Source organism: Crinia signifera, chromosome 9 (assembly GCF_055691185.1).
Source record: "Crinia signifera chromosome 9, ASM5569118v1, whole genome shotgun sequence".
In the NCBI taxonomy this organism is placed as follows: Eukaryota; Metazoa; Chordata; class Amphibia; order Anura; family Myobatrachidae; genus Crinia; species Crinia signifera.
The window spans coordinates 147,318,570-147,334,020 of NC_139225.1; the positions used below are offsets into that span (position 1 = coordinate 147,318,570).

Sequence of the window (15,451 nt, forward strand, 5' to 3'; positions counted from 1 at the left end):
AAGATAATAGATTGGTTTCCCATAGTAACTTCCCATCTTAATAACTAAACCCCCTCCAGCATGCATGTGTGGTACAGGTCATTTCTGTCTGCAGTACCGGTGGCAACCACATGACTCTGGAGGGGCAAGTATAATTATATGGGTGCAGGGTTTGCATTGTGGGTCCCCCTGCACCGCACACACTGCACCCATTATAGCAGTGGCGTCACAGGTGGGGGATGCGGGCCACATCCAGATGTCACCTGCTGAGGAGTGACGTCAGAGTGCCAGCTCCTGCTCAGTAACAGGAGTCAGGTGCTGCACTGTAACATTATATGCAGTAGCCGGCTCCTATCATTGTGTAGGAGCCGGCTCTGCAGCCACAGGCAAACAATGGGAGCAGTCCACATCTCCCGGACCCCCAGAGTGCCAAAAATGGTGTGCGGCTCACAAAGTCATGCCTATAACTTCCAAATGTCCCAAATTTCACAGGACAGTCACGATTTTTTGGTGATAGTCTTGCATCCATGGTAAGCAGTATTATACAATGGGGGGGGGGGGGAGTTAGCAATTCCCCTGTTACTTGCTGCTCTGCTTAGCTGAACAGCTGTGAATAGATGCTGTACGCAACTTGGAGAAGTTGAAAGGTATGGCCATGCTCCCTCCCAAGAGGCCACACCCCCTTTTCACAGAGCCATTCCAAACTGAAAGTGGGTGTTGCTCCTCTATTTTGCTGCAGCCCCCCTCTGAAGCCGCCACTGCATACGCCAATGGTCAGAAGATGGAGACCCTGGCCTTAGCACTCCCGCAAAATGGAGGTAACATGTTCTGTGAACCAGTTGCCCTCACCACCCCTGAACAGCAGACCACCTGAAGACACAGGACCAATACTGCACAGTGCAGTACAGATCTGGCACATGCACAAAGCTGCCAAAACATTGGTACTTTGCGTGAACTTGAATCGGGCCCAGAGTGCAATTCCCGGCAGAGTTAGTAACTGTGGGATAACCAGAGACACACGTGTTACATGGCTTGGTCAGCCTCCCTGCGCGCTCATGTTCCCTGTCATTGTCCGTCTCTCTGTGTCCGGATACTGATGTGTTACCAGTAACAATTAACAATAGTGTCCGTTTCCTCTTGTGGCAGCCACATTTGGGCAGTTATTGTATTTAATTTGAAAAACTACAAAGAGAAGGTTCTATTCCCTCATCTACTAGGCAGGATCACGTTCCAGTTACTAGTACTGGTACCTACACTGGTGCCACCATAATGTGTATTATAGTATAATACTAACGTGATGTTACTATGAGGCAGATTCCCCGCAGGGTTTACCGCGTAGGTATAATTCCAGGTTTGAGATACAGAGTATATTGCGCTCTACCTGATGTGTGTGGGCGGTGCTGCTAATCCTGGGGTATGTCCAAAGAGACCCCATGGTAGTATTTATACGTGGATATGGGTTGGTGTGATGTGATGGTCCTTCCTACCCTACATCACACCAACCCAGAGTGCGCTATCCATATCCACGTATAAATAATTCCAGGTTTACCTATTTGATTATCACTTCATTCCCTGCATGGTAAATCCACCATTGACGCTCATTATTTGCTGGAATCTATGGGTTACACGGCGCATTAAGCCTAAGTAGGAGCATTTAACATGGAGAAAAAAATCTGCTTTAACTGCACCAGCCTCCATGACACCCGGTACAGCAGCAGGAGTTAGGGGCGTGTCCTCATCATTGTTGTCACTCTGGGGGTCCAGGAGGTGCCCCCAGTAACAGTGATAAAGTGCAGTACCCAACTTCTATCACCGAGCAAGAATTCGGATGATAGGTCTAAAGAATAGTGTCTAAGTTGACACCAAAATTGTTGACATGCACTAGGTCCACACTGTATACAAGCAAAAACTCGCCAGGACAATGGCAGAAAGGAGTTTTTCATGATTTTTTTTAGAGTTTTTTCTTTTTTTCATACTTTTTGGGGCGAAGCATGGTGAGCAAAGCGGGCCATGGACGGGGAACACACTACACTAATTGGGGGTCCATGTCAACAGGTTTCAATATTGAAACAACAAACATCAACAAGTCGTAGCGATCTTTTCACGTGGCAACCGTTTTACCGTTTTTACACGTCAACCTTTTGCCTGTGAATGTTATTGAGGTAAATAATATTTGAAGAAAAAACAAACGGTAAAAGCCAGATCTGAATACCAACAAATACACTAGGGCGTGGATTTGCCAAAATGGGAGGGGAAGAAACAACGGAGCAGCACGCGGTCATCCCGTTGTGGGACTTCCAGTGATGGAGGCATAATTGCCGCAGATAGAGGCTGGAACTGACAGAAGAATGTGAAGATCAGTTGGAACTGATGAATCTAGACCATTGATGGTAGATGTACCAGGTTGTAGAGTACTGATGGAGAGCACCACTGGAAGTTTTACCGATATGCCCTGATGCTTGATTGCGGAAAGTGATGCACCTCGATGTTAGGAATATCGATGCTGGACAATCAATGTTTGATAAACACTGGAGAATACCAATAGAAACAGGAGTACTTGTGTAGTTTCACAGCGGCAGTTACGTAGTCAGCGTAGCGTCCCTGTCAGTATTAGCGCAGTGTTCCTGCCCGTTCGCGGATAGCCGGAGCTTCCAAGTTAGCGTAGTCAGTCAGCGTTACGCAGTTAGCGTAGTCAGTCAGTGCTTATTACATTGTGTGGGAACCATTGACCATTTTTACCTGCTTGACTTTGACAGGTGTGAATGTGTTCCTGAAACCCCCCACTATCCACGCCAGCCCGAAGCATGTCAAGCGTGTCAAGCCCCGCGAGGGGACGCAGTACACGTCCTCCCAACCTGTTCATACCCCCACTATCCACATCGGCGAGCGCCCGCAGAATACACATTCGCTTGCCACGCTTCGGGCTGGCGTGGATAGTCGGGGTTTGAAATGGAGGCATTTGCCAGTATGTAACATGGAGCACTGGCAAATGCGTCCTTTATTGTGCATGAGACGCACTTGCGCACCGCACCACCCTCCCTTTGTGCACGAGACGCATGTGTTACTGAACCCCTAACCCTGTCTCCTTGAAACGGACATGGGCAGGGTTGCCGTACCCTGCTGCAAAAATTACTGAGACGCACAAGCGGCTGAGACATTTGTGCATCTCAGACGGATGGAGCGCCTCACCGCCGGCACCCGCATGATCACTTCTCTGCCGTCATTCGCCAGCGCAGGGGATCTGGCGGTTACCGGCGCTGTGTGGGAGGCGCTCACTAGGCTTGCCAGGGACAGAGCTGCGGTGACAGTACTGCCTGACGGGGACACTACGCTGACTATGCTAGGCAGCCATTGGGCTACACTGACAATGTAGCTTAGCCTACGCTGAAAACATAGCGTAGCCTGCCGCCGTGATAATACACAAGTACCGAAACAGGAATCAGCAGGAGCTGAACAGGAGCCAGGCAGTGCAGCAGGATGGAATGCACTCACTCTGACAAGAGTGTAATCCAGTGGTTCCCAAACTTTTTCAAATCACGGCACCCCATGGTCAAAAATTTCTTATTCAGAAATTTTGAAAAAAATTAAGTAAATGATTTTATATGTCCTACAAAGGTTTAATTATGGATGAGGGACAGGATTAGCTTCTGTTTGTCCACATATTTTATTATTGGCAGCTCACCAGCAATGTTTTTGCCTTTTACATTGACCATAAATAATTTAAATTGGTCCTGGTCCACCAATCCAAGGCACCCCTGCAAGTGTCCCGAGGCACCCCAGGGAGCCACGGCACACAGTTTGGAAACCACTGGTGTAAACACAGGAGTCACTGGAGAGATACAGCTAGTGTGGATACAACAAAGCACTGACAATTTGAAAGGGAGCTCCTGAATAGCTTTATAGGTCTTGGTGTGCATTGATTGGTTGTTGCAGTCAGCTGGGTTTCATGTTGCAGAAGATTGGCTAGGAGCTCCCATGTGACTTGTATCAACATGGCTGCACCTGTGTCTGAATCCTTGCCGGATACTAGGCCTGTGGGCTGTAACAACAATGGAGGTGGGGCCGGGAGATTGCACACTGTACAAGCGACGCCAATGGCATCTGAACCAGGAGTACCGCGCTAGTTTGGAAGGGCATCTGAGTGGTAAGAGTCTTTACCGCTCTGCTTCGCTCACCACAACTTACCATTATAAATCGTTCTATACAGTACATGGATAGTAAAATAAGCAAAAGTTGAGAAAACTTGTGGAAAGAGAACACGTGTCGACTTTTGTTGTGTCTGCCACTTTCATGTCGACCTTTTTACAATGTCAACCTTCTGTACTGCTTGATCTTTTGTGCTGTCGACCTTTGACCTTGTTAGTTTTTTCTACCTGTCAAACTTTTGACTGTTGACCCTATGATGTTGACCTACATATCAACTGTTGCCCTATTGGTTGTTGATCTGTTATCCACCAACCAGCAAGTAATGGGATGTGCAATAAGCAGGAACCTTAATGCGGCTATAACTGCCGCACTGTATAACGATGAGTGCGGCTATAACTGTATAATCTTACAGAGCCGGAGGAGGTGGGTGTACAACTACTCATGCAGATAAATGTATACAGAGAGTGGAAGCCACGTATGGCGCGTATGTTGATAAGAGGTGACGTGCACAGGACACGGGGGGATGAGGGGAATGTGGGGGGTGGAGATCCCTTGATCTTCCTGTTGTTTTCCTGTCTTATGTGGGAACTAAATAAATAGACCTAAAGGATTTCTACAACAAAGCGAGTGGGGATGATATAAGAGATAAGCTCAGTTCTGTGCTCGTGTTCTGCTCAGCCTTAGTATCAGCCGGCTGCGCCCGTTATCACCCATCACAAGAAGATACAAGCTGGCAGGGGAGGCAGTCAAACTCCCGACGGTCAAAATACCGACAACCATTGACCGACGGTCAAAATCCCGACAAGGTCAAAATACCGACATTTAAAATCCTGACATGGTCAAAATACCGACATTTAAAATCCTGACAATGTCAAAATACCGACATATAGAATGTAGACAGGTGAAAAAGTCGACATGGGTTTTTTAGCTGTCTTTTGACCCGACATGTGCCGACAGGCGGTATTTCATGCCCTAACATACACTAGGGTGTGGTGGGAGAATAAAATAGTGTGCCGATGGCAGCGAAGCACCGTGCCTGAAGCATTGTGATCGATGCGAGGGGTTGCGGTTGACTTCCAACTGTGTCCATGTTGACTGTGTCGACATTCGGGTAAAAAAACTGTGAAAAAAAACATGTCGACCTCGCAACCTGTCGACCGAAAGTCATGTTGACTTTTTCTTTTTTTTTTTTTTATTCGATAATTTTTATTGAAAGTTTTGACAATAAGAACAAACAAGCAAAGCGACCGGACGTAATAGTTATGGCAGTGTGCACATGCATGAAAGGGATATATCATACATTGAATTAACAGTTTCGTACAAAGAGGCAGATATAGAGAGAAAAAAAATAAATAAAAAATGTACATATTGCCAGGATTAGCAGTATAGCACGGTGTATTGCATTCTGTGTAGAAGTAAGGCCAATGCCCGAAGGCGCCATTCGGGCAGGCAATTACAGGAGGAAGGGAATATAGCGAAAGAGTCCTATGAATCACAGTTGACAAATATGACCGTCTCGCATCCATTATAATTAAAAGGCATATGTATCATACAAAAGCCACACACTATGAAAGAGAAAAAGAATATTGGACGTCCAGCCACTAAGCACCCTAAATCTACCTACCCCCAACTAACAAAGCAAAATCCCAAAACAAACCTCCCCAAAACCCCCCACCCTGTATGACCTAACCCCAACCTAGGTATACCTGGATCCCATTAACTTACCCCCCTACCCTCCTAACTATACTATCTAAGATGTTCCCCCCCACCCATCCCATCTATACTACTATCACTAAAAGGGAATAAATTAGTGGCTTCCAGCTTATATAAGCTAGGCTAGCCTACAAGTCCTAATTTACCCCTGCCTCCCAGCCCACCCCTACTTCCTATGCTTCAATACCTCCACACCCCCCCCCCCCCCCCCCAAACCCACCTACTCCCCCCCCCCTCCCCCATATGGGATAGAAACGGATAAGGGATACATGGACTGATAGGGGGATGGCCTGTACAGTCACATGATAAGTATTAACAGGATATACCGGCAACCTCATAACTAAATGTGATAAAAGGAGGTTAATTTCAGGATATTATAAGTATATACCAGGGGCAGTAGACAAAAAACTCTCCCCCACCATCACATGAAATGACAGTGCGCCCGTCGTATATAAAATGTAGTGTATTATCACACAGTATACATTGAAGAGGATCTACGGCAAGGGTAGAAACAGGTTGTACACATTAATAAGAAAAAATAATAATAAAGCTACAAGAAACGGATATGGAAGGTGAAATTAATATCCTAAAGGGCAATATAGGATATATCATTAGTCCGGCCAGTCTTCAAGTCCATATAGTAAAGTAGAAGTGACACTAAGGAGCCTGCCCCCAGCATCCCAAGGATAATCTGGGCAGTGACAGTATAAAGCTGTCCGCAGGAGCAGTAAATATGACCAGAGTTTCAGGAGACTCTCATCCATCCAGGGGTGTATAGACTGGTATAGATAGTAGATAAAACAGAATTTTCGTAGCTTCATGCTAATATGAATAAGCAACTTTGGGGATCCCAACAGAGACAGCAGTAGTATAAATGGGGATTCAGGGGAAGCAGTGACACTGTCGGTATATGGAGGAGTAGTGCAACAAGTATCCTCAAGCTTCTGCAAAATCACAGGTGTACATATGAGAATAGTATCAGACAGATCACCCTCGGCAACCCCGGCACACTGCACAGGAGTGGCGACAGGTGACAGGATATCATCCTGCATGCCAGAAATCTGGTGAAGAAGTCTTTCTGTAGAGGCATGAATGGCCTGTAGTATTAATTGCACAGAAGATTCCATGTTCCTTCAGCAAAAGAATGGATACCAGGGGTGTCTAGCACACCCCACAGCAGATACAAATTGAATATCTTTTATGACTCACAGCCTAAATGATGCTGCCCCACTTACCTAGGGTGACCAACTCATCCCTTTAATCCGGGACACATATTAATTACACAGGTTCTGTGGCAGTTTAAAACCAGGTGAAATGGAGTTTTGAGGTGTGGCAGTTTAATACCAGGTGAAAGCCAGCCACAGAACCTGTGTAATTAATATGTGTCCCGGATTAAAGGGATGAGTTGGTCACCCTACACTTACCCCAACAGGGAAAAAAAAAAATATATATATATATTACACCATCCAGGCTTTAAGCCACGGACATCTTGGTGGCAGGATTGTGATTGCAGTCCCAAGGCTGTTTCATATGCGCTGTCCGGGCCCCAAATGGCGGCAGATATAGCCCCTCCAGTCCACCAGCTGCAGCGATGCCAGGGGTAAGGGTCACCTCTCTTCCGCCTGCCACGCGAGGCACCGCTATAAGAGGAGGATAGAGTCCCCGCCGATTATCAAGGCCGCCGCCGCAGCAGCAGCCAGGCTGGGGGAGACGGAGACAAGATTTCAAGATGGCGGCCGGAGTAGAGCGTGCCCGCAGTGCAGGAGATCCAGCCAGCTAACACAGCCTCCACAAGTCGCCGAGGAGAGCCGCGGGTGGCTCAATGGGTACAGGAAGTGCTATGGAGGGTGAGCCGGCTGTGGTGAGTAGTCCACGGTCCCCAGAACAGGATTTTTGATCAGGATGGTACCGGAGCTCACACTTCACGCGTCCTCTCGGATGCTCGGCCAAGCCACGCCCCCCCATGTTGACTTTTTCACCTGTCTACATTCTATATGTCAGTATTTTGACATTGTCGGGATTTTAAATGTCGGTATTTTGACCTTGTCGGATTTTGACCGTTGGTCAATAGCTGTCGGTATTTTGACCGTCGGGATTTTATACCGAATCCGCTGGCAGATACATCTCCATACTAAGCACACAGGAACCCAGCCGTGCCCATACTAACACACAGTACTGTAACTGCACCATCCTGTATAATGTACTATCCTCATACTAAGCACACAGGAGCCCAGCCGTGCCCATACTAACACACAGTACTGTAACTGCACCGTCCTGTATAATGTACTATCCCCATACTAAGCACACAGGAGCCCAGCCGTGCCCATACTAACACACAGTACTGTAACTGCACCGTCCTGTATAATGTACTATCCCCATACTAAGCACACAGGAGCCCAGCCGTGCCCTTACTAACACACAGTACTGTAACTGCACCGTCCTGTATAATGTGTTATCCCCATACTAAGCAAACAGGAGCCCAGCCGTGCCCATACTAACACACAGTACTGTAACTGCACCGTCCTGTATAATGTACTATCCCCATACTAAGCACACAGGAGCCCAGCCGTGCCCTTACTAACACACAGTACTGTAACAGCACCGTCCTGTATTGTGTACTATCCCCATACTAAGCACACAGGAACCCAGCCGTGCCCATACTAACACACAGTACTGTAACTGCACCGTCCTGTATAATGTACTATCCTCATACTAAGCACATGGGAGCCCAGCCGTGCCCATACTAACACACAGTACTGTAACTGCACCGTCCTGTATAATGCACTATCCCCATACTAAGCACACAGGAGCCCAGCCGTGCCCATACTAACACACAGTACTGTAACTGCACCGTCCTGTATAATGCACTATCCCCATACTAAGCACACAGGAGCCCAGCCGTGTCCTTGCTAACACACAGTACTGTAACTGCACCATCCTGTATAATGTGTTATCCCCATACTAAGCACACAGGAGCCCAGCCATGCCCATGCTAACACACAGTACTGTTACAGCACTGTCCTGTATAATGTGCTATCCCCATACTAAGCACACAGGAGCCGTGCCCAAGCTAACACACAGTACTGTAACAGCACCGTCCTGTATAATGTACTATCCCCATACTAAGCACACAGGAGCCCAGCCGTGCCCATACTAACACACAGTAGTGTAACTGCACTGTCCTACATAATGTACTATCCCCATACTAAGCACACAGGAGCCCAGCCGTGCCAATACTAACACACAGTACTGTAACTGCACCATCCTGTATAATGCACTATCCCCATACTAAGCACACAGTAGCCCAGCCGTACCCATGCTAACACACGGTACTGTAACAGCACCATCCTCTATAATGTACTATCCCCATACTAAGCACACAGGAGCCCAGCCGTCCCCATACTAACACACAGTACTGTAACTGCCCCGTCCTGTATAATGTACTATCCCCATACTAAGCACACAGGAGCCCAGCCGTGCCCATGCTAACACACAGTACTGTAACAGCACTGTCCTGTATAATGTGCTATCCCCATACTAAGCACACAGGAGCCCAGCCGTGCCCAAGCTAACACACAGTACTGTAACAGCACTGTCCTTTATAATGTGCTATCCCCATACTAAGCACACAGGAGCCGAGCCGTGCCCAAGCTAACACACAGTACTGTAACAGCACCGTCCTGCATAATGTACTATCGCTATACTAAGCACACAGGAGCCTAGCCATGCCCATACTAACACACAGTACTGTAACAGCACCGTCCTGTATTGTGTACTATCCCCATACTAAGCACACAGGAACCAAGCCGTGCCCATACTAACACACAGTACTGTAACTGCATCATTCTGTATAATGTACTATCCCCATACTAAGCACACAGCAGCCCAGCTGTGCCCATGCAAACTCACAGAATTGTAACTGCACCACCCTGTATAATGTACTATCCCCATACTAAGCACACAGGAGCCTAGCCGTGCCCATACTTACACACAGTACTGTAACTGCACTGTCCTGTATAATGTACTATCCCCATACTAAGCACATGGGAGCCCAGCTGTGCCCATGCTAATACACAGTACTGTAACTGCACCATCCTACATAATGTACTATCCCCATACTAAGCACACAGGAGCCCAGCCGTGCCCATACTAACACACAGTACTGTAACTGCACCGTCCTGTATAATGTACTATTCCCATACTAAGCACACAGGAGTCCAGCCGTGCCCATGCTAACACACAGTACTGTAACAGCACCGTCCTGTATAATGTACTATCCCCATACTAAGCACACAGGAGCCCAGCCGTGCCCATACTAACACACAGTACTGTAAATACACCGTCCTGTATAATGTACTATCCCCATACTAAGCACACGGGAGCCCAGCTGTGCCCATGCTAACACACAGTACTGTAACTGTACTGTCCTGTATAATGTACTATCCCCATACTAAGCACACCGGAACCCAGCTGTGCCCATACTAACACACAGTACTGTATCTGCACCGTCCTGTATAATGTACTATCCCCATACTAAGCACACAGGAGCCCAGCCGTGCCCATACTAACACATGGTATGGTATCTGCACTGTCCTGTATAATGTACTATCCCCATACTAAGCACACGGGAGCCCAGCCGTGCCCATACTAACACACAGTACTGTAACTGCACCGTCCTGTATAATGTACTATCCCCATACTAAGCACACAGGAACCCAGCCGTGCCCATACTAACACACGGTACTGTAACTGCACAGTCCTGTATAATGTACTATCCCATACTAAGCACACAGGAGCCTAGCCATGCCCATACTAACACATGGTACTGTAACTGCACAGTCCTGTATAATGTACTATCCCCATACTAAGCACACAGGAGCCTAGCCATACCCATGCTAATACACAGTACTGTAACTGTACTGTCCTGTATAATGTACTATCCCCATACAAAGCACACCGTAACCCAGCTGTGCCCATACTAACACACACATACCTCCCAACTGTCACGATTTTAGAGGGACAGTCCCGATTTTCGGGTCCTGTCCCGCTGTCCCACCCGCGGCAGGCATTGTCCTGCTGCGGAGGGGTGGCAGTTGGGAGACCCCCCAATCTAGTAGAATAGACGCTGTGCGCATGCGCACAGCGTCTATTCTCGTATGAAAATGAGGTCGCGGCTAATTAGCATAAGCCGCGTCCTCATTTGCATACACCCCGTCCCCTTTTTGGGCGCTCGCGTGGCTTCGCCGCGCGAGTGTCCCTATTTCATACAGACAGAAGTTGGGAGGTATGCACACAGTACTGTAACTGCACTGCACTATCCTGTATAATGTACTATCCCCATACTAAGCACACAGGAGCCCAGCCGTGACCATACTAACACACAGTACTGTAACTGCACCGTCCTGTATAATGTACTATCCCCATACTAAGCACACAGGAGCCTAGCCGTGCCCATACTTACACACAGTACTGTAACTGCACCGTCCTGTATAATGCACTATCCCCATACTAAGCACACGGGAGCCCAGCTATGCCCATGCTAATACACAGTACTGTAACTGCATTATCCTACATAATGTACTATCCCCATACTAAGCACACAGGAGCCCAGCCGTGCCCATGCTAACACACAGTACTGTAACTGCACTGCACTGTCCTGTGTAATGTACTATCCTCATACTAAGCACACAGGAGCCCAGCCATGCCCATACTAACACACGGTATGGTATCTGCACTGTCCTGTATAATGTACTATCCCCATACTAAGCACACGGGAGCCCAGCCGTGCCCATACTAACACACAGTACTGTAACTGCACCGTCCTGTATAATGTACTATCCCCATACTAAGCACACAGGAGCCCAGCCGTGCCCATACTAACACACGGTACTGTAACTGCACAGTCCTGTATAATGTACTATCCCATACTAAGCACACAGGAGCCCAGCCGTGCCCATACTAACACACGGTACTGTAACTGCACATCCCCATACTAAGCACACAGAAGCCTAGCCATGCCCATGCTAACACACAGAACTGTAACTGTACTGTCCTGTATAATGTACTATCCCCATACTAAGCACACCGGAACCCAGCTGTGCCCACGCTAACACACAGTACTGTAACTGCACTGCACTATCCTGTATAATGTACTATCCCCATACGAAGCACACAGGAGCCCAGCTGTGCCCATGCTAATACACGATACTGTAACTGCACCATACTGTGTAATGTACCATCCCCATACTAAGCACATGGGAGCCCAGCCGTGCCCATACTAACACACCGTACTGTAACTGCACCATCCTGTATCATGTACTATCCCCATACTAAGCACATGGGAGCCCAGCCGTGCCCATACTAACACACAGTACTGTAACTGCACTGCACCACCCTGTGTAATGTAGTATCCAATTCCCCATACTAAGCACATGGGAGCCCAGCTGTGCCCATGCTAACACACGGTATGGTAACCGCACTGTCCTGTATAACGTACTATCCCCATACTAAGCACACAGCAGCCCAGCACAGCAGTCTGCCCCACTCGCCCGTCTCTCACTATACCTCCTGTGCTATTGCTTCCTCCTGTCATTGCTCAGATGTGATTTATGGCGTACTCCGCTCATTCCCATCTCTGTGGGGCCTGACAGCTGTGCACCTGCATCCTGCACGGCTACCCCTCTGCCTCTCCTACATCTATCTTATACAGCATCCAGCCGCAGCATGACACCAGTATAACAGACACAGGAAGGGCCCGGTGGCATCCCTAGTCAGCGGGTATCTGTTCTACCTGCTATCTCTGCCATCACTACATGCACGTGTTATGCTGCACATACACACAGATGGAGAGATACTGAGGGGGGGAATTTACTAAGATTTGAGTTCTACTGAAGATGAGATGTTTCCTATAGCAACCAATTAGATTCTACTACTTCTGTATTATTTGGTGTTGGCGGACAGGACCAAATGAAATTAATTTTGGTCCATGCGATTGGCAGCTACACGCTCTGGTTTTGCCAATCATAAAATGTGGACAGCAGAATCGCAGCCCCGTCTATCACCACATGACTGACCCTAAGGGTGAAAGGTCACCACAAATTACGGAATAGAAAGACAGTCTTGCTCTACGGCTGCCGTGAAAAAAAAATATGCCGACACTCGTCTAGGGAGTAATCACCGACATGTCGACTAAACCAGCGGTGCCGGGCAGCTCCCGACAGATTCCACATAAGGACCGGAGCTGACAGGGAAAGAATAGACACCAGCAATTTACATTTGTATAGGAATATTGCATAGGAACTTTATATGGAATGCACCAAACTGTGCAGATCCGCGTCATATACAAGGCATAAGGACCCCTTCCTCGGTGCAACATCACGTACAGCACAGGTTCTCAAACTCGGCCCCCAGGACCCCACACAGTGTGTGTAATGCAGGTCTCCGCACAGAATCACAGGTGAATAATTAGCTCCACCTGTGGATCTTTTGAAATGTGTCAGTGAGTAATGAATGCACCTGTGCTCCTGCCGGGTGACATGGAAAACGTGAACTGTGTAGGGTCATGAGGTGCAAATATAGGATTTGGGCCCCCCTTCTTCACCCCAACCCAAATACACAACATGCAACACGGCAGTGGATGACAGGGGCGGCAGTGGGCCCTTTAGTACTCAGGGGCCCCGGTGCACTGCACCAATGGTAGTTCCGCCTCTGCTGTGTTATAGTCACATACAGAATAGTATAGAAACATAAACCCCAGGGACTGTACAATCAATACGGGAACACCAATAGAAAGCGGACGTGCTCAGGTATGGGTCATAGGGTCAACACCTGAAATAGGTCGACATGGCCAAGGTGAACAGGGTCAGAAGGTAAACACAAGCAAAAGTTCGACATGCATTTTTCACATTTATAAGTGCACCGCGTCCCCTCGTCACTATTATATTCTCCCACCACGCCGTAGTGGATGGCAGGGTAAGAAATACGGCCCGTCGGCATAAGTCGGCTAAAAAGTAACATGAAAAACTCATGTCGACCTATTTCAACCTAAGCCCTGTCAACCTTCAGTGTTTGACCTATATAGGGTCAACCTAGTGACCCTCAGTCCCCTGCCTTCTAATTCTGTGCTGACCTTTCACCCCTTCTGCAGAATTGCATCCTGCCTCCTCCCTGCTATTCCTGTACTAGTTACTACGCACAACTCTGCTACACCTATTCTGCACTGACACCTCACACTCACGCTACACAGCGACCCCCACGCGTTCCCTCCGCACAGCGACCCCACGCGCTCCCTCCGCACAGCGACCCCCACACGCTCCCTCCGCACAGCGACCCCACACGCTCCCTCCGCACAGCGACCCCACACGCTCCCTCCGCACAGCCACCCCACGCGCTCCCTCCGCACAGCGACCCCACGCGCTCCCTCCGCACAGCCACCCCACGCGCTCCCTCCGCACAGCGACCCCACGCGCTCCCTCCGCACAGCAACCCCACGCGCTCCCTCCGCACAGCGACCCCACGCGCTCCCTCCGTACAGCGACCCCACGCGCTCCCTCCGCACAGCGACCCCACGCGCTCCCTCCGCACAGCGACCCCCACGCGATCCCTCCGTACAGCGACCCCACGCGCTCCCTCCGCACAGCGACCCCCACGCGATCCCTCCGTACAGCGACCCCACATGCTCCCTCCGCACAGCGACCCCACGCGCTCCCTCCGCACAGTGACCCTCACTCGCTTTGCACATCGACACACACGCTCCCTCCGCACAGCGACCCCACGCGCTCCCTCCGCACAGCGACCCCACGCGCTCCCTCCGCACAGCGACCCCACACGCTCCCTCCGCACAGCGACCCCACACGCTCCCTCCGCACAGTGACCCCACACGCTCCCTCCGCACGGCGACCCCACGCGTTCCCTCTGCACAGCAACCCCCACACGCTCGCTCCGCACAGCGACCCCACGCGTTCCCTCCGCACAGTGACCCACACTCGCTTTGCACAGCGACACACACGCTCCCTCCGCACAGCGACCCCCACACGCTCGCTCCGCACAGCGACCCCCACACGCTCGCTCCGCACAGCGACCCCCACACGCTCGCTCCGCACAGCGACCCCATACGCTCCCTCCGCACACATTGCACAGCGGTTTCATTATACTATTCCTGCCCTGCCAATACTGACATAGCTCTGCCACTACCCCTTCGCTCTCTGCCCCTTACCCACCACACGCCAGCCTTACCTTGGCACAGTGACAGAGAGCAGACGGATAAAACTGTCCAAAAGGTGCCCATCACAGCCGGTTCAATGAATCCAGGGCAGGGAGCTTGTCGCCACTCTCTGGGCATCTCTGCGTGCCTCCCGCCCCCATCGTACAATAAGAATGAGTGAGGTCAGATTCAGGAAAGCACTCACCCCCATCCTATATCGTTATAGGACAAACTGCACCCTGTTCACTTCCTGACTGCAGACAATGGGGCGAGCCTGAGAACCGACCAGGCAGGAGGGGGGAGGAAATATTACAGTCTGATATCTAAAATATGACAGGAAAATGGACGAGACTATTGGCTTTAATATAGAATTATTCTAATACGTCTCCGTACAACAGCGCCTCATTAATA

The 15,451-nt window shown here is 49.4% G+C and overlaps 1 protein-coding gene across 1 annotated transcript in view; it reads right to left on the reverse strand.

Annotated features, from left to right (window-relative positions):
* NOTCH4 (notch receptor 4) overlaps positions 1-15,229 on the reverse strand; it is a 78,031-nt gene extending 62,802 nt beyond the window's left edge. Inside the window, exon 1 of the mRNA XM_083160147.1 lies at positions 15,073-15,229. Within this exon, the coding sequence (XP_083016273.1) occupies positions 15,073-15,178 (106 nt within the window). The 5' untranslated portion in view covers positions 15,179-15,229. The remainder of the gene's footprint in view (positions 1-15,072) is intronic.
* Between the last annotated feature and the right edge of the window lie 222 nt (positions 15,230-15,451).